Here is a 20,036-nt window from a genome sequence, read left to right as displayed (position 1 = left end):
AACGGAGGAGCAATGATCACCTTTAAGAAAGAGGACAGTCGCATGGTTACCAAGGACAGTAATAGGTTTGATATCCATGAGAGTGAAAATTTGTTTTACTTGCCAACTGCTGAAAATGTTGATCAATGTAAACAATGTGTGTGTCATGATGTGCAAACCTGGCATGAGATTTTGGGTCACTGTAACTATGAAGATGTACAGAAGTTACAAGGTGTAGTGAAAGGCATGGAGACAAAGGGAAGAGCATTAAAGCCAGCGTTTTGTGAAGTGTGCATACAGGGCAAATTCACCCAGACGAGGAATAGGGAGCCAGACAGTAAGGCTAAGAAACCCTTAGAATTAGTACACACTGACTTAGCAGGTCCCATGCAGACACCGAGCATAGAAGGGCACAGATATGCACAGTCTTTCACAGATGACTACTCAGGTATCATATTGGTGTATTTTCTAAGGTCCAAGAGTGATACAGTACAGGCTACATAATGGTTCTTGGCAGACATTGCACCTTATGGAGAAGGTGAAAGTAGTAGAAGTGTCCGTTCAGACAACGGCACTGAGTTTACAAATCGAGACTTCCAGGCACTGTTGAGGAAGAATAGGATTAGACACGAGACATCTGCACCGTATTCGCCCCACCAAAATGGCACTGCAGAGAGAGGGTGGCGAACACTGTATGATATGGGCAGGTGTTTTCTGATAGAGAGTAAGCTACCAAACAAGCTGTCGAACTACGCTATCCAGACTGCGGCTTACGTGAGAAACAGGTGCTACAGCAGACGCACAAAGAAAACGCTATGTGAGCTGTTAAATGGCAGGGAACCAAATGTATCCAAACTACAGAAATTTGGATCAGTATGTTTTGCTTACAAGCAAGAAAAAGGCAAGCTAGACTCTAGGTGTGAACAGGGTGTTTTCGTAGGCTATGACAAAAACAACCCAGCTTACCTGGTGCACTATCCAGACACAGAGAAGGTTCCGAAGCACAGGTTGGTGAAATTCACAACCGAGACAGCCAAAGAAGAAACGCAAATGCCTGAGCCACACATAGAATGTAGTGATAGAGAGGTACATCCCAGGGTCATCAAGGAAGGAAGGAAATGTTGATGATAAATGTGTGGATGTACCAAGTCAGGGTATTCAAAGTGATGTTTCTGGGGCTTTACCTGAACAGACTGAACGTACACAGCCGGGTAAAGCCACCAAGACTGTAATCAGAAGGAACCCACCGAGAGCCAGGAGACTACCAAGTCACCTGCAGGAGTTTGAGACCGAGGACACGGTTGACAAACTGCAAACATGTGTGGACTCCTGTTACAGAGCCGTATGCGACATTCCTCAAACCTACCAGGATGCCATAGCGTCAACCAAGTCAAAGCAGTGGAGAAATGCAATGGACGAGGAAATGAGATCACTGGAGGAAACAAGACCTTCAACCTCACCCAGTTGCCACCAAGTAAACAGGCAGTGGGGGGTAGGTGGGTCTATGCTCTCAAGAGTGACATCGACGGGTTAGACAAATACAAAGCAAGGTTTGTAGCAAAGGGCTACAGTCAAAAACCAGGGACTGACTACGAGGAGACATTCTCACCCACAGCTGATATGACAAGTGAGAGAGTGATTATGCAAAAGGCAGCACAGGAGAATTTTATCTTACACCAGATGGACGTTAAGACAGCCTATTTGTATGCACCGATTGACTGTGAAATATATATGGAGCAGCCACAAGGTTATGAGAAAGAGTCTGAAACTGGTGAAAAGATGGTGTGTAAGTTACAGAAGTCTCTATATGGTCTAAAGCAGTCAGGCAGAAATTGGAATGTGATGTTACACACATATTTGAGAGAAAATGGTTTTAAACAGAATCCCGCAGACCACTGTGTGTACACAAGAGAAAAACATGACGGAAATATTATCTTGATAATATGGGTTGATGATTTGATTATAGCAGCTAGTAATGAGGATGTATTAAGAGTGTTAAGAGGATGCTTGCAGAGAGGTTCAAGATGAAGGACCTGGGGAGGTTGAACCATTTCTTTAACCAAACAGAGGGTCAGGTTAAGATGTCACAGAAGAGATATATGAACTAGATACTAGAGAGGTTTGAAATGCAGGATTGCAGGCCCAGAGAGACCCCATGTGAGCCACAGCTCGAGTATGAATGAATGAATAGTTTATTTCGGTTACAATATACAATACTTAAATTGTGTGCAATCAACTGACAAAACATTTACATACATGTTTGCATTACACATTTTCTCACAACAAAATTTAACAAACTCTGTAACCGAAAAAGGAATAGGCTGAAGCCGAGGCTTATTTTTTGTCTATCCTGCACAATCCATAAGACCCAGAATATCAGTAATACAAAGAAAAAAAACACAACAAAATTTACTCTAAATTCTTCTTCTTAATCATTTCACAATTCAATCATTTTCCATTGTAATCCTTAATTATTTTACCTTTCAGTGTTTTGGTTTTTTTTTACCTTTCAAGTACTCAGAGGATGCTGAGAAAATGAAAGAGCCAAAGAAGTACAGGGAGGCAGTGGAAAGTTTAATTTACTTGTCCACATGCACTCAACCAGATCTAAGTTTTGTGGTCAGTAAACTTTCTCAGCACTTTACTGAACCAACAGAAGAACACTGGAGCACAGTTAAACATGTGTTCAGATACCTCAAAGGTACGACAGAGCAGGAGTTATGCTTCAAAAGAAGCAACACAGAGAGACTAGGTCTCAGAGTGTACTGTGATGATGACTGGGCATCAGACGTAACAGACAGGCATAGTACAACAGGATATTGTATCAGTTTGAGTGAGGGAAGCTCTCTCATCTCATGGAAAACCAGAAAACAACCAACGGTAGCGTTATCTACATGCGAGGCTGAGTACATGTCCTTAGCATACAGGAATGTATCTACTTAGAACAGCTACTTGGAGGCATAGACAAATACCAGTATGCACAGACAAAAGTGTACGAAGACAACCAGGGTACTATAGCACTAGCCAGAAACCCAGTAAGCAGGCAAAGGTGCAAACACATAGATATATTATAGATATAAGTACCACTTCATCAGGGAGACTGTAAATAATGGAAGGATAATCTTGGAATATTGTCCTACTGAGCAAATGATTGCTGATGTCTTGACAAAACCAGCCACCAAGCTAAAGTTAAAGAAGTTTGCTCAGGATATGTTTGGTACTTAGAAGTGAAAGTGTATTTGTTTGTATTTGCCTAAGAGGGAAACCTTGTTATTGTTTTGTTTTCAGGTAACCCAGTAAGCTAAGTGCGAGTGGGGGTGTTAAGTATTGATATGTGATTGCGCCCTTACTCAGTGTACTATGGAACTAATATTGTCCTGTTGACAATGTGTTACATGTTATACGGTAATGTGATGATGTCACCACGCTCGAGCAGAGAGCACGTCGGTCATGTTGTCAGTTGTATTGACAGACTGCAGAGCAGTCGTGTATTCGGTGTTGTAAATGAATGCACAATAAATTACGCCTAGTGAAGGCTAAAGAGAGAATCATCCTCATTCTATTTATACTGCACCACGCAGAGGACGAGTCGAGAAGTCACCGCTCCACCTAAGTTTTACACACCTGCTGCCATAGTAGCCACCAAAGCTGACAGATGGGGCTGCGTCTATGAAGAGCTGGATGTCTTCTGGCCTGGAGATGTAGACATCATGAAAGAAAGACATGCCATTCCAAGAGGAGAGGAACTGGTACCATAGTTTTAGTTCTATTTTGCATGCTTCACCAAGCGAAACTTGGTGGTGGAGAGATGGAATGGATGCAGCGATGGAAAGGAGGTGAGACAAGAAGGATCAACCTTTGAGGGATCATACGGATGGCGGAGTTGAGGTGGCTGAGCAGCGAAAGAAGCTGGTGCTTGGTGCATATGTGGGCCAGAAGGAAATTGGAAATGAGCAGTGAAATCCATTGGATTTTCTTGGTAGGCAGTGATGCTTGGAATGAGACAGAGTCAAAGGTGAGGTCAAGGAATTCCAAGGAGGTGCTGGGACCTTCTGTTTTGTCTGGGGAGAGAGGGACTCCAAGTTCATGGGATGCAGAAGTGTTGAGGGCGTGTGCCGAGGGTGATGGTGAGGAAGTCATCCAGGAGATGGATGACATACAGAAGTTTATGGTTGTGCATTGACATCCAGCAGAGTGCTTCAGATAAGGAATCAAATATTTTCAGGCTGCTTTTGCATCCAAAAATCATGTGTATGAGGGAGATGGCATTGTTGATTTATGTATACTGCATGGAAAAGTCCGGGCTGGATATAAGGCTATTGATGCTGGGGACAGTGGAGCTGTGGGGAGATCTATGCTGAGTCTCTTTTTTCCTGAATGTTTCCTGGTAGCTATGCTTATTGGATTGATTCTGAATGTGGGGAAAGGTGGGGTAGAAAATGGTTTGATCATGAATGCTTCTTCAACCTCTTTGTCTAATGGTTTATCCACTGTGTCAGGATCAGAGATAGCTGATAACAAATTGTGGCATGTGTAGGATGATTCTGGCATTACCTGCAAACCTGGGTGGAAGCTGTGTGTGAAACCTTGGGTGAGAAAGCTTATGAACTGGTGGTCTGGGTGTTCTTTTAAGACAGTAGCAAGAGCATTGATGTGATAGGCTGTACAAGGTTGGATGATGGGGACAAGGCTGTGCAAAGTTCGATGAGGAACAAGTTGCTCTGGCATGGGCTTCACAGAAGGAGTGGAGGTGTGGAGGAATTAAGAGCTTGAATCATTGCATTCAAGATCGCTGAAGTTATTACAGACCATCCTTCCATTCTGGTGCAGGACTGGTCTTCCTCTTTTCTTTTATCCACGCCTTTGGGGATGGGGCCGGGGGTGGTTGGCAGGATGTTGACAGGTTTAGGGGTGATGGGTGGTGGGGGGCTGCGGAGGGTAGGCTCCTAGGAATGGCAGAGCTTTCTTTATTTGGGGCTGAGGTGCAGGGTAGAGAGGCTGTGAGGGTGTATGCTGAGGCCAGATGGGATGGCACGCCACACAGGTTGCAGCACAAGGAGGGACGAGAGGCGAAAGCACAATAATACAGTTCAGGATGTAGTGTTCCCAGAATGTGCTTTAGTTAAATTGTTGGAGGTGACCATCAGCTAGGGATGCAAAAACAATGTGGTAAGAAGTGTAGAATCCACTGCCACCAAACCACAAACACAGATCAAGAGTCAGAGACAAATAGTCATCCAGCTCTGACCCTGAAGACCAAGCTTCCTCGGCATTGGTGGACTGTGTTGTGACATCATCAGCGTGGCTGTGGGCGCAATGCTGGGAGCCTAGAAGTGGTCTTGGAGATGGGAGAGGGAGAGTGGCATTTTGCTGGGTGTATATGAGCAGCTTGAATAGTTTGGCTTTCTCGTCAGGGTGGTGGAAAGTGATATTTTGCTCGATGAGGGTGTGCTTTAAGCAAGCGACTGTTCATTTAGATATGTTTGAGTCCAGGTTGGAGTGGTGGCGTGGTGAATACTACTCATGGTGGTATCTCCTGTCATATGAGTGCCTGGACCACAAGCATGTAAGCGAGAGGCGTCTGAAGGGGACGATGTCCCTAGGACGCCAAGTACCTGATGATGAGCTGCTGGAAGGCGAGGTACCAACGACATTGGAGTTGTGGTAGGATGAATGCTGAAGCGTCAGGGAATGTGAATGTCCGTGCACAACCGGGGTTGCTGGTAGTACTGAATGTGTGCAGATGGAGAGAACTCAGGGACTTCAGGAGGATCTTCGTCAGACAGATCGCGAGCGGAGGGATTGAGAATGAGTTCCTGGTGCAGCTTTCTTGGCCATGGCACCTGTGCAAACGTGTCTACCCCTGGGGGAAATCTTCTTGTGGTGCCAGGCAGAACCATAGCAAGCAGTAAATGTTGCGTCAGCCGGTGACAGATCCACGTCCGTCTTCCTGAACCGAATCCAGATTTCCCTTACCACCTGTGGGTAAAGCCTCCACTCATCTGGTAAGGGGACAGCCCTTCAACATGAGGTCGGCACCCCTGTTTTCCAGTCCCGGAATGTGAAGAGCCTTTACAGTCAAATGGCCTCTGCAGCCCACAACCACAGGCTCTCCACAATCCACAAAAGGATGGCAGACTGAACTCCACCTTGCCTGTTGATGTAAACCACGGTGGTGGGATTTTTGGACTTTTTGGACTAACACGTGTTTCCCCTGTGTAAGGGGCCAAAAGTGTTGGAGGATGTGTCAGACCTCAGTCAGAGGCCACATACCATCTTCTGCTCTACGCCAGACAGCAGTGTATAAATGCATGCTCATGACTCAAGGAGTATTACACTTAGAGTCTAGTACAGGGCGAAGCCTGTGTGGGGACAGAACTGATCACTCCTTGAAAGATCCGAAACACCCATTGATCCCAAGTGCTATCACTGAAGATGTGTCCGAATGCATCATTAGGTGTACGTAACTAACATTTCATATGTTTTTCAATGTCAGACTTTTTTTGAGCAATGTTGCTGTGCTCCCAGATCTAAGCAATTAACTTGGCAAGTGTAATTTCAACATTACCCAAAGGAATGATGGCCAAAACTACAAAAGTGAAGTTCCAATAAGTTGGTATTTACATTTGTCTTTACAATCAAATGCATAAAAGTTACCCTACATAAAACTTTTTCCCAATGGCAAACTCTCATTAAAAGTTTCAAATCTCACATTGATATGCAAGTTTGCAGTTTTTTTCCCTCCCACTACATATTAACTACAAGAAACTGTATTTTAGTTATTTCTCTCCAACCACCACTGCTTGAATTCCCAGTTTGGATTGTATCATCAGAGAGAGGCAATTTAAAGAGAGTAACCAACAGTGGTGCAGTCAGAGACACTCAGCACAGGATGTTTACTGCACCAGCAACTCAGGAACAGTACGTAAGAGATGCCTCTTAGACGTTGTTCTTTATAATACATATATATATATATATATAATAATCTGCACATATTACTAGATATTACTAATATTACTAGATCTAAATAACTGAAATTGTGCCAGCTGACAGTTTAATGGATAATGCCTCTGTAGTAACATTTTTTAGGCTTTCAGGATTAAATTACAGAATGCAACACAGAATAATTCTCTTTGTTCTCACTTTACTGTGTTACTCAGTTATTTGGATAGTAGATATTGTTGTGATTATGACCATCACTGTGGACCGAAAACTTCACGAGCCTATGTATATTTTCCTGTGCAATCTGTGTATCAGTGGACTTTATGGGACAGCAGGCTTTTACCCCAAATTCCTCATGGATCTTCTTTCTACCACTCATGTCATCTCTTATGCTGGATGTCTCCTGCAGAGTTTTGTGTTGCACTCATCTAGTGGAAGTGACTTATCAATTCTAGCTGTTATGGCCTATGACAGATATGTGGCTATATGTCATCCACTAATGTACCACTCTGTGATGACTACACAAAGAATATCTCTGTTAGTTGCCTTCTCTTGGCTTTTACCTCTTTTATGCATGTTCACTAACACAATGACAATTTTCCAGTCAAAGTTATGCAGCTCACACATACCTAAACTTTACTGTTCAAACTCACTAATTGATAAACTAGCTTGCTCTGCCTCCATAGCAAATACAAGCATTGCACATGTCAACATTGCTATTTATGTTGTCCATTTTTTCTTTCTTTTGTGGTCTTATATGTGCCTGGTTAGAACATGTCTAACATCCCAACAGGGCAGGAAGAAGTTTATGCAAACATGCATTCCACATTTAGTCTCTTTAATCAGTTTTGCCTTTGCTGTGCTTTTTGATTTAATGTACACTCGATTTGGTTCGAGAATGTCATCACAGGGCCTTCAGAACTTCATGGCAATAAATGTTTTTTTAATTCCTCCAGTTTTGAATCCTCTGGTATATGGATTAACACTGACCAAAATTCACAGTAGAGTTCTTGGTTTTATCCAAGAAAGGAAAGAAATTGTTGAGACAAAGTAATCAAGGTGAGAGTTCCTCCTCTCAACTCATCCAAGCCAGAACAGGTGTTTCCAAATCTTTTTTTCTATCACAATTTGAAGTTATTTCAGAATGTTCACATGGGATAAAAATAACCACAGTGTTTCATTTCATATCATTATTCCCTTCAAACTCCTGTTCATGTCTGATTTGACTGTGTCTCTGAGCCATGTTATATACTTACACATACATGTCATAATGGCTAGTACTCCATAATCAGGATGTATTTTTCTTTTGTGTCCAGATTTTTTTCAAATTCATATTTCAAAGTCTGTGCAACTTGATTGCAAGTACAACCTTAAGTATTTGTTTTATCCTTTGCTAATTTCATTGAAAAGGTTTTTCTTTAAACAAACACTGCCTCTTTTCTTTTTCTAACTCAACTAGGGTGCCAATGAAATTAAATGTTACATTATGGTGTGGTGAGTGTGGTGAGTTACATTATTTGTACATGTGCATGCCTGTACATTTTCTCAAACATACTATGTTTTTTCCATTTGATTTACCCCCCATCAGTCATACAGGAGTATCCAATCTGATACAAATCAACCAGCTCATTTTTAAGTTGCATCATTTTTATGTTGAAGAATGCTTCTCTAAATGTTCCACAATATCAAGAAAGCATATTTAAAGGAATGCAAATGTCTGTTTTATTTGAAATAAAAACAATTTATTACAATTTCGTCATTATCAATTTATTTGACACATGAAATTTAATAAAATACAATTCCAGTGAAATTGGAGAGTAGTTCCTTTGCAACTTCCTCCCAAACTCCACTATCATCTCCTCAGTCTTCCTAAAAGGAGGAGGTTGTTGTACTGACACCAGCGGGTAAGGTCCTCTGCCTCTGTCATGTATGTGATTGGGCCGCCACGGCTGTGTTGTACGCGTAACTGATGATAGTTTTGGAGTCAAAAGTGGCTACACAGTCATGTGTGTACACATGCCTGATTTATCTCTGTTAGCAAGGGTTCCAAAGTTTTGTCATCTTTTTATTCAACAATACATTTGTAAAGCCACAAGGTTTGGACTGAATGCAGGTATCATTTGATTGGAGATGTTTTGGCTATTTTGGTGGATACCTTTTTCCTTCATCCACCATTTTACAAATGCAAAAATAGTGACCTAATAGGCTACAGGGCCTATGATGTAAACACAAGTTTAAATAACTTGGTTTTAACTGGCCAGTGAACTTAGTCCTGGAACACACACGTAGCAAGCTCTCATGAATGACAGGCACACAGAGAGGGCCACAGGGCTCGTAAAAATTTGAATCTTTTAAACCAGCTCACTGATGTGGATTTGTCCTGGTATGCCAGGTAGCCAGTGCACACCACTGGTGTCTGACTATATGTTCCCCTGCTGGAGCTTGACTCTTTGGACCAGTAAGCTGCCCAGCAGAGCCTCAGCTACAGCCCCAACAGCTGACCAGGTACTCAACCCTGTTGCCACGCTGAAGGAGCCAGCAAGGGCCCCAACTGCAGCTCCCAGTGCGGCACCTCCAGCCCTCAGCCACGACAGAGTCCAGTCAGCCTTAAGTTGCCCCACTTGATTTGCAGTCTCGTTCTATGGACCCAATAAGAATCACTGTGTTAGGTAATGTGACAGGCTGGTATCCAAACACTCAGTAGTGTAGTATAAAGTTCTGCTCACTTATACTGTTCCTTGGAAGTCAGTGATACGGAGGTAGAGTGATATGTCAAGCTCAAGTCCTGTGAACAGAGTGTACGGTCCATCTCTGCTCTCCATAAACAATAGCTCACTGGTTTCTGGTCGTGTCCCGTCCCATTTCAAGCAAGTGGTTGTTCAGCCGCTTCTCAAAAAGCCCAATCTGGACCCCGATGTTCTTAGTAACTACCGGCCCATTTCCAAGCTGCCCTTTGTATCTAAGATTCTAGAAAAAGCAGTTGCAAACCAGTTAGTGACAGCGTTGAACAGTTACAATATCTTAAATTAAATATTAATTTAAATAAATTTCAGTCCGGTTATCGTCAGTTACATTCCACAGAAACTGCTCTTCTCAGGGTCTCCAATGACATCATGATGGCCTCCGATGCCGGTAAATCCACTATCCTGGTTCTGCTTGATCTCGGTGCAGCCTTTGACACTGTTGATCACCACATCCTTTTAGCCAGGCCAAGGGACAGGGTAGGATTCTCAGGGACCACTCTTCATTGGTTTAAATCCTATTTGTCTGATCGATCCTTTTCTGTGGCTGTTGGCCCTCATAAATCAGAGTTTGCCCCCCTTTCTTGCAGGGTGCCCCAAGGTTCAGTGCTTGGGCCTATCCCCTTTATGCTATACATGCTCCCTCTCAGAGATGTCATCAGCAATTTTGAAAGTATCTCATACCATATGTATGCAGATGACCTCCAGTTATATTTTTCTTTTAACCCTGATAGGACCAATGGAATTGACTCACTGTACGATTGTATGAATGTAATTAATGACTGCATGTCTTTTAACTCCCTTCAGTTGAACGCAGCTAAAACTGAGATTTTAATTATTGCACCTGATGTCTCAGCATCTAAAGTGGCCAGCTGTTTAGGGTCCCTCAGTGCAAATGTGCGCCCCAAGTTGAGAAACCTTGAGGTCACATTTGATCAGGCCATGCTCTCGATGATGATCAAAACTGTCACTCGCTCCTGCTTTTTCCACCTCAAAAACATTTCCAAACTCAGATCCATGTTAACTTATTCCGAGCTAGAAATGATCATCCATGCTTTTATTTCCTCACGTCTGGATTACTGTAATTCTCTTTTCACCTGTCTAAATAAAACTTCATTAGACCGCCTCCAGCTGGTTCAGAACGCTGCTGCCAGGCTTCTGTCCAGATCTCATAACTTCACTCACATCACTCCAGTCCTGGCATCCCTGCACTGGCTCCCTGTTAATTTCAGGATCCAGCACAAGATTCTAACCATCACTTACAGAGCCCTCCATGGTCAAGCACCTGCATACTTGACGGATCTGGTGTCCTTTCACTGTCCTGTCAGGTCACTGCGGTCCGCTGAAGGCCACCTACTTACTGTCCCTCACACAAGATTAAAGACGAAAGGTGATAGAGCCTTCAAGGCTGTTGCACTGAAATGGTGGAATGCACTACCTCATGAGCTGAGAGCGGCCTCTTCCGTGGACATTTTTAAAAAGCAGTTAAAAACACTTCTGTTTAGGCTTGCGTTCCATTAATTGTCCATTGTATCATCTCTGTATTTTGCTGCACTTTACTTTTTATTTGTTTTTGTGTATTTTGCATTGTTTCTGTTATTGTATTTTTTGTATTTTATCTTGTGAAGCACTTTGTGAGTCCTCTCTGTAAGAAGGGCTATATAAATAACTTTACTTACTTACTTAAGTTCCGTGGTGAATATGAATGTTTAATAAAGTACTGAGGCATGATGTTAAAGTTCAGCGCCTGACTGTTGGTTTTACACGACAAGCACCCTGGTCATGTGAGACTACAACAGTACCTGTTAATAACTTTTTATGTAATCCATTTTTTTCCATTTGCACTCACCACTCCTGTTTGGCTTACACCTATGCAGAACAGCAGTGGTGACAGTGCATCCCCTTGGTATATGCCACATTTGATGTTGACTTGGGCATTTGGCTTTGAGTTGGCCTCTAGGATCGTCTTCCACATTCCCATGGAGTTCTTTATGAAGGCTGTTAGTGTCCTGTTGATCTTGTATAAATCCAGACATTCCAGTATCCATGTGTGTGGCATTGAGCTGTAGGCATTCTGGTAGTCAGTCCAGACGGTGCACAGGTTGGTCTTCCTGCTCTTGCTGGTCCTTGGCTCCTCTAGTGTTACTGCCAATGCCTTTCTGTGTCTCGCTCATGTATTGGACCATATGCCTAGTTATCTTAGTTGCTATGATGCCTGACAGGAGCTTCCATGTTGTGGGGAGACAGGTTATCAGTCTGTAGTAGGATGGGATGGTTCCCTCCTGGAAGTCTGACATTATCAGGACTGTCCTGCCCTGTGTCAACCATTCTGGGGGGGTCCCATCCCTTAGCAGCTGGGTCATCTGTGCTGCTACGTGTTCATGGAGTGCAGTTAGCTTCCTCAGCCAGTATGTATGGATCATATCAGGGTCAAGTGCTGTCCAGATCTTCATCTTTGACACTCTTTCCTGGATGTCTGCCATTGAGATGTTTACTGGTTCTTGTTCAGGGAGGTTGCTGTAGCCAGCTCTTTGGTCCACCAGCCATTGGGCATCAGTGTTGTGTGATGCTTCTCTTTCCCATATGCCCTTCCAGTATGTTTCCATCTCAGCTCTTGGTGGGTCTGACCTGCTGTTATTTCCCTGCCACTGAGAGAACGCCTTGGCTGGTTCAGTGGAGGACATCCTGTTTATTCTCCTGGTATCTACTTCTTTGGTGTATCTCTTCAGCCGGGTGGCCAGGGTTGTTCGTCTTTGTTAGGCAGTTTCAAGTACCTCAGGAATTGAGAACTTGTTTTATTTTCTTGGTACCCCTTTATTCACCATGTTCCCTCTGTGTAGCTCTGCTAGTTGGCTAACTTCTCTCTGTGTTGCCTTTATCTTGGCCTCCAACCATCTCTTCCATGGAGGGTCCTGGTTTTATGTTCCATGTCCATCTTGTATCCAAGCATCTCCAGGATCACTGTTGCTGTACTGTGAATCAGCTTGTTGGTCTCGGTGATGGTACTTGTAGGGATGGTATTTAGGGCAGCATTCACATTCTTTTAGCAGATCATCTGAAGGTACTTGGCAACTCGGAAGTTACAGGATTCGTCGGAGGCTCCGGGTTTCCAGTTTGCTCATGATCTTCCTTCTCAGATGAGCTGCTCCTACATTGAGGCTGTTTGTATCTACTGGGGCTTGGTACCCAGTCTCAGAATGTGGGGGTGATGATGACATCCCCCTGCTGACCTGTTGTCACAGCTCCCCCTTGACGTCGCATTGTTGAAGTATATCATTGATCTCTAGTTGTGAAAGTAGTTGGCGATTGTGGATGTTGTGGAACACTGTGCTACCAGATGTTTCTTTGTTAGTTTTGATTGTGAGTTTCAGAGTATCCACAGGTCCCACATCCCCACTTATCAGCAAATATTAACACAGAAAGAAACCATCAACCTCACCAGTGGCCCTGTAACAAGCCCTGCATCTATAGTCTTCACCAGCTCATTTGAAAATGCCCAAAACACAAGAGGTAACAACCGGAAGTAATTTTACATGGTTAACTTGGATCCAAACTAACCATTTAAAACACCAAAGTTACACAATGACCTGGCAACAGTAAAATAATTGTTTTTGCCAATGGAGTCTGGTGGCTTTGAAGAGAATTATATAATCACTAAATCTGTTTAGCCCTTTGAAACGTGGAGTGACATCACTTTTCTTGCAATGCTCAGACACCTTTTGAAAGTATTTAAACCTTTGAACCCTGGGCACATTGGTGAGATTTCTTTCAAAAACATGGGAAAAATGGCAATACGCAACTTGGTAAGAAATGTCCAGCAAATTGCAAATAAATTATAGATTTAGGAAACTAACTAATTAAAAATAACTAGGGAAAAAACATAGGGGAAAATTCTATCTACAATTATCATTATTATTATTACATACAGTACAGGCCAAAAGTTTGGACACACCTTCTCATTCAATGCGTTTTCTTTATTTTCATGACTATTTACATTGTAGATTCTCACTGAAGGCATCAAAACTATGAATGAACACATGTGGAGTTATGTACTTAACAAAAAAAGGTGAAATAACTGAAAACATGTTTTATATTCTAGTTTCTTCAAAATAGCCACCCTTTGCTCTGATTACTGCTTTGCACACTCTTGGCATTCTCTCCATGAGCTTCAAGAGGTAGTCACCTGAAATGGTTTTCCAACAGTCTTGAAGGAGTTCCCAGAGGTGTTTAGCACTTGTTGGCCCCTTTGCCTTCACTCTGCGGTCCAGCTCACCCCAAACCATCTCGACTGGGTTCAGGTCCGGTGACTGTGGAGGCCAGGTCATCTGCCGCAGCACTCCACCACTCTCCTTCTTGGTCAAATAGCCCTTACACAGCCTGGAGGTGTGTTTGGGGTCATTGTCCTGTTGAAAAATAAATGATCGTCCAACTAAATGCAAACTGGATAGGATGGCATGTCACTGCAGGATGCTGTGGTAGCCATGCTGGTTCAGTGTGCCTTCAATTTTGAATAAATCCCCAACAGTGTCACCAGCAAAACACCCCCACACCATCACACCTCCTCCTCCATGCTTCACAGTGGGAACCAGGCATGTGGAATCCATCTGTTCACCTTTTCTGTGTCTCACAAAGACACGGCGGTTGGAACCAAAGATCTCAGATTTGGACTCATCAGACCAAAGCACAGATTTCCACTGGTCTAATGTCCATTCCTTGTGCTTGGCCCAAACAAACCTCTTCTGCTTGTTGCCTCTCCTTAGCAGTGGTTTCCTAGCAGCTATTTGACCATGAAGGCCTGATTCGCACAGTCTCCTCTTAACAGTTGTTCTAGAGATGGGTCTGCTGCTAGAACTCTGTGTGGCATTCATCTGGTCTCTGATCTGAGCTGCTGTTAACTTGCGATTTCTGAGGCTGGTGACTCGGATGAACTTATCCTCAGAAGCAGAGGTGACTCTTGGTCTTCCTTTCCTGGGTCGGTCCTCATGTGTGCCAGTTTCGTTGTAGCGCTTGATGGTTTTTGCGACTCCATTTGGGGACACATTTAAAGTTTTTGCAATTTTCCGGACTGACTGACCTTCATTTCTTAAAGTAATGATGGCCACTCGTTTTTCTTTAGTTAGCTGATTGGTTCTTGCCATAATATGAATTTTAACAGTTGTCCAATAGGGCTGTCGGCTGTGTATTAACCTGACTTCTGCCCAACACAACTGATGGTCCCAACCCGGTGGGTGGAATCTGATGGCAGTCTGGTGTCAGCTGAAGAGAGGAGGGCGCAACGGTACCAGGAAAGTTGAGATAGACTGGGGGAGTCATCTTTTTGCCTGCTTTACTATGAATAGAGCCTCCAAGAGAAACTTCATGGCATATGGTGTGTATGGGCGTTTCTGATGTTGTTAGACCAGCAGCCAAGAATTTTAATTATATGCCTGCCTGGAAGTGGTGGAGGTGGCCACAATGTAAAAGGAAAGTCCTGATTATAGCTCAGGGATATTCCTGATCTGGTACGAATTTGGCGAAAGTGTTGGGTGAAACCACAAGTGGGTGTGAACTGTCTCTGAGACAAACAGAGGGTCTAAAGGAGAAGCTTTGCTGGCTAGTCTTGAGTTTAAGTAGTCATGGATGGGTTCATAAGGATTCAAGGATGGGTCTAGTCGAAAGAGATAAATGGGTTGTGGGAGACCTGACTGGTTGGTTTTTGCAGCTTTTGAGGTGGTAGATGAGGGTGCTGGATGAATGAAAGGATATCTGATAAGGTGGCATTTCAAGATGGATGGAAGCTTAGGGTAGAAGCAGTGAACTCTGAACAACACAGAAAACCAAAAAATGCCAGTAGGAACATGGATTCCAAGACTTTATCTGTTGATGGAGACAAATAACCTGAACGGAGGGTTCGGATGGATCGGGCAAGAATGTCTGAAGTGCGGGGCAAACATTTAGGCATGGGATGTGGTTCAGCCTTGCAGAGGCCTGTGATTAATATGCTGATGTGGGTCACGGCTGGACACGGTGCCCTGGAGGACTGTTTTACAAAAGAAGTTAATACCGCTGATATAGATTGTATAGTGGAACATTTAATTTTGAGAATGGTATGGGCGAATATGATGAAGTTTGAGAGGGTCAGGACATCAAGTGAAGGCAATGTAAGACCAAAGAAGGTGTAGAATGTTTTGAAGCAATTCTGTGATTTAGACATCAATCATATCACATCGTAAAAGAAAGAGATGCCATTCCAAGAGGAGAGGAACTGGTACCATAGTTATACTTCAATTTTCTTTGCTTCACTAAGCCGACCAAAAACTACTGTGTTACTCAGTTATTTGGATAGTAGATATTGTTGTGATTATGACCATCACTGTGGACCGAAAACTTCACGAGCCTATGTATATTTTCCTGTGCAATCTGTGTATCAATGGACTTTATGGGACAGCAGGCTTTTACCCCAAATTCCTCATGGATCTTCTTTCTACCACTCGTGTCATCTCTTATGCTGGATGTCTCCTGCAGAGTTTTGTGATATACTCTTCAATTGGAAGTGACTTATCAATTCTAGCTGTTATGGCCTATGACAGATATGTGGCTATATGTCATCCACTAATGTACCACTCTGTGATGACTACACAAAGAATATCTCTCTTAGTTGCCTTCTCTTGGCTTTTACCTCTTTTATGCATGTTCACTAACACAATGACAATTTTCCAGTCAAAGTTATGCAGCTCGCACATACCTAAACTTTACTGTTCAAACTCAGTAATTGATAAACTAGCTTGCTCTGCCTCCATAGCAAATACAAGCATTGCACATGTCAACATTGCTATTTATGTTGTCCATTTTTTCTTTCTTTTGAGGACTTATATGTGCCTGGTTAGAACATGTCTAACATCCCAACAGGGCAGGAAGAAGTTTATGCAAACATGCATTCCACATTAAGTCTCTTTATTCAGTTTTGCCTTTGCTGTGCTTCATGGCACAGCAATAAATGTTTTTTTAATTCTTCCAGTTTTGAATCCTCTGGTATATGGATTAACACTGACCAAAATTCGCAGTAGAGTTCTTGGTTTTATTCAAGAAAGGAAAGAAAATGTCGAGACAAAGTAATCAAGGTTAGAGTTCCTCCTCTCAACTCATCCAAGCCAGAACAGGTGTTTCCAAATCTTTTTTTCTGTCACAATTTGAAGTTATTTCAGAATGTTCACATGGGATAAAAATAACTACAGTGTTTATTTCATATCATTATTCCCTTCAAACTCCTGTTCATGTCTGATTTGACTGTCTCTCTGAGCCATGTTATATACTTATACATACATGTCATAATGGCTAGTACTCCATAATCAAGATGTATTTTTCTTTTGTGTTTTCAAATTCATATTTCAAAGTCTGTGCAACTTGATTGCAAGTACAACCTTAAGTATTTGTTTTATCCTTTGCTAGTTTCATTGAAAACATTTTTCTTAAAACAAACACTGCCTCTTTTCTTTTTCTAACTTAACTAGAGTGCCAATGAAATTAAATGTTACATTATGGTGTGATGGGTATGATAAGTTACATTATTTGTACATCTGGTTTTTCCATTTGATTTACCCCCCATCAGTCATACAGTAGTATCCAATCTGATACAAATCAACCAGCTCATTTTTAAGTTGCATCATTTTTATGTTGAAGAATGCTTCTCTAAATGTTCCACAATATCAAGAAAGCATATTTAAAAGAATGCAATGTCTGTTTTATTTGAAATAAAAACAATTTTTTACAATTTCGTCATTATCAATTTATTTAACACATGAAATTTAATAAAATACAATTCCAGTGAAATTGGAGAGTAGTTCCTTTGCAACTTCCTCCCAAACTCCACTATCATCTCCTCAGTCTTCCTAAAAGGAGGAGGTTGTTGTACTGACACCAGCGGGTAAGGTCCTCTGCCTCTGTCATGTATGTGATTGGGCCGCCACAGCTGTGTTGTAATGATACTTGATAATAGTTTTGGAGTCAAAAGTGGCTACACAGTCATGTGTGTACACATGCTTGCTTTATCTCTGTTAGCAAGGGTTCCAAAGTTTTGTCATCATTTTAGTCAACAATACATTTGTAAAGCCACAAGGTTTGGATGATTGGATTGAATGCAGGTATCATTTGATTAGAGATGTTTCGGCTATTTTGGTGGATACCTTTTTCCTTCATCCACCATTTTACAACTGCAAAAATAGTGACCTAATAGGCTACAGGGCCTATGATGTAAACACAAGTTTAAATAACTTGGTTTTAATTGGCCAGTGAACTTAGTCCTGGAACACACACGTAGCAAGCTCTCATGAATGACAGGCACACAGAGAGGGCCACAGGGCTAGTAAACATTTGAATCTTTTAAACCAGCTCACTGATGTGGATTTGTCCTGGTATGGCAGGTAGCCAGTGCACACCACTGGTGTCTGACAACATTTTCCCCTGCTGGAGCTTGACTCTTTGGACCAGTAAGCTGCCCAGCAGAGCCCCAGCTGCAGCCCCAACAGCTGACCAGGTACTCAATCCTGTTGCCACGCTGGAGGAGCCAGCAAGGGCCCCAACTGCAGCTCCCAGTGCGGCACCTCCAGCCCTCAGCCTCGACAGAGTCCAGTCAGCCTTAAGTTGCCCCACTTCATTTGCAGTCTCGTTCTATGGACCCAGTAAGAATCACTGTGTTAGGTAATGTGACAGGCTGGTATCCAGACACTCAGTAGTGTAGTATAAAGTGCTGCTCGCTTATACTGTTGCTTGGAAGTCAGTGATACGGAGGTAGAGTGATATGTCAAGCTCAAGTCCTGTGAACAGAGTGTACGTTCCGTGGTGAATATGAATGTTTAATAAAGTACTGAGGCACGATGTTAAAGTTCGGCGCCTGACTGTCGGTTTTACACGACAAGCACCCTGGTCATGTGAGACTACAACAGTACCTGTTAATAACTTTTTATATAATCCATTTTTTTTTTACATTTGCACTCACCACTCCTGTTTGGCTTACATCTATGCAGAACAGCAGTGGTGACAGTGCATCCCCTTGGTATATGCCACATTTGATGTTGACTTGGGCATTTGGCTTTGAGTTGGCCTCTAGGGTCGTCTTCCACATTCCCATGGAGTTCTTTATGAAGGCTGTTAGTGTCCTGTTGATCTTGTATAAATCCAGACATTCCAGTATCCATGTGTGTGGCATTGAGCTGTAGGCATTCTGGTAGTCAGTCCAGACGGTGCACAGGTTGGTCTTCCTGCTCTTGCTGGTCCTTGGCTCCTCTAGTGTTACTGCCAATGCCTTTCTGTGTCTCGCTCATGTATTGGACCATATGCCTAGTTATCTTAGTTGCTATGATGCCTGACAGGAGCTTCCATGTTGTGGGGAGACAGGTTATCAGTCTGTAGTAGGATGAGATGGTTCCCTCCTGGAAGTCTGACATTATCAGGACTGTCCTGCCCTGTGTCAACCATTCTGGGGGGGTCCCATCCTTTAGCAGCTGGGCCATCTGTGCTGCTACGTGTTCATGGAGTGCAGTTAGCTTCCTCAGCCAGTATGTATGGATCATATCAGGGTCAAGTGCTGTCCAGATCTTCATCTTTGACACTCTTTCCTGGATGTCTGCCATTGAGATGTTTACTGGTTCTTGTTCAGGGAGGTTGCTGTAGCCAGCTCTTTGGTCCATCAGCCATTGGGCATCAGTGTTGTGTGATGCTTCTCTTTCCCATATGCCCTTCCAGTATGTTTCCATCTCAGCTCTTGGTGGGTCTGACCTGCTGTTATTTCCCTGCCACTGAGAGAACGCCTTGGCTGGTTCAGTGGAGGACATCCTGTTTATTCTCCTGGCATCTACTTCTTTGGTGTATCTCTTTAGCCGGGTGGCCAGGGTTGTTCATCTTTGTTAGGCAGTTTCAAGTGCCTCAGGAATTGAGAACTTGTTTTATTTTCTTGGTACCCCTTTATTCACCATGTTTCCTCTGTGTAGCTCTGCTAGTTGGCTAACTTCTCTCTGTGTTGCCTTTATCTTGGCCTCCAACCGTCTCTTCCATGGAGGGTACTGGTTTTTATGTTCCATGTCCATCTTGTATCCAAGCATCTCCAGGATCACTGTTGCTGTACTGTGAATCAGCTTGTTGGTCTCGTGATGGTACTTGTAGGGATGGTATTTAGGGCAGCATTCACATTCTTTTAGCAGATCATCTGAAGGTACTTGGCAACGACGGGATTCGTCGGAGGCTCCAGGTTTCCAGTTTGCTCATGATCTTCCTTCTCAGATGAGCTGCTCCTACATTGAGGCTGTTTGTATTTACTGGGGCTTGGTACCCAGTCTCGGAATGTGGGGGTGATGATGACATCCCCCCGCTGACCTGTAATCACGGCTCCCCCTTGACGTC

General features: G+C 43.1%; 2 protein-coding genes and 1 pseudogene across 3 annotated transcripts in view; all 3 read left to right on the top strand.

Annotated features, from left to right (window-relative positions):
* Window positions 1-20,036, top strand: part of LOC125899663 (translationally-controlled tumor protein homolog) — a 589,762-nt gene that overhangs the window by 394,776 nt on the left and 174,950 nt on the right. Inside the window, exon 6 of one of the 2 annotated variants that reach the window (XM_049594121.1) lies at window positions 9,846-9,855. The exons of the other annotated variant lie outside the window; for it this stretch is intronic. Coding sequence (XP_049450078.1) covers window positions 9,846-9,848 — 3 coding nt within the window. The 3' untranslated portion in view covers window positions 9,849-9,855. Of the gene's footprint in view, window positions 1-9,845; window positions 9,856-20,036 lie in introns of those variants that run through there. 2 annotated transcript variants of the gene reach the window in all.
* On the top strand, window positions 7,037-7,975 carry LOC125900235 (olfactory receptor 1P1-like). Its single transcript, XM_049595142.1, has one exon. The coding sequence runs from the start codon at window positions 7,037-7,039 to the stop codon at window positions 7,973-7,975; it is 939 nt and encodes a 312-aa protein (XP_049451099.1).
* LOC125900226 (olfactory receptor 1P1-like) lies at window positions 15,761-16,757 on the top strand (annotated as a pseudogene).

Source organism: Epinephelus fuscoguttatus, linkage group LG13 (genome assembly GCF_011397635.1).
Source record: "Epinephelus fuscoguttatus linkage group LG13, E.fuscoguttatus.final_Chr_v1".
Classification (NCBI taxonomy): Eukaryota; Metazoa; Chordata; class Actinopteri; order Perciformes; family Serranidae; genus Epinephelus; species Epinephelus fuscoguttatus.
This window is presented reverse-complemented; position numbering and strand designations above follow the sequence as displayed.

Bases quoted from the DNA above. Each gene is read 5' to 3' on its own strand.
- LOC125900235 (XM_049595142.1), top strand. From the start codon at position 7,037: ATGGATAATGCCTCTGTAGTAACATTTTTTAGGCTTTCAGGATTAAAT.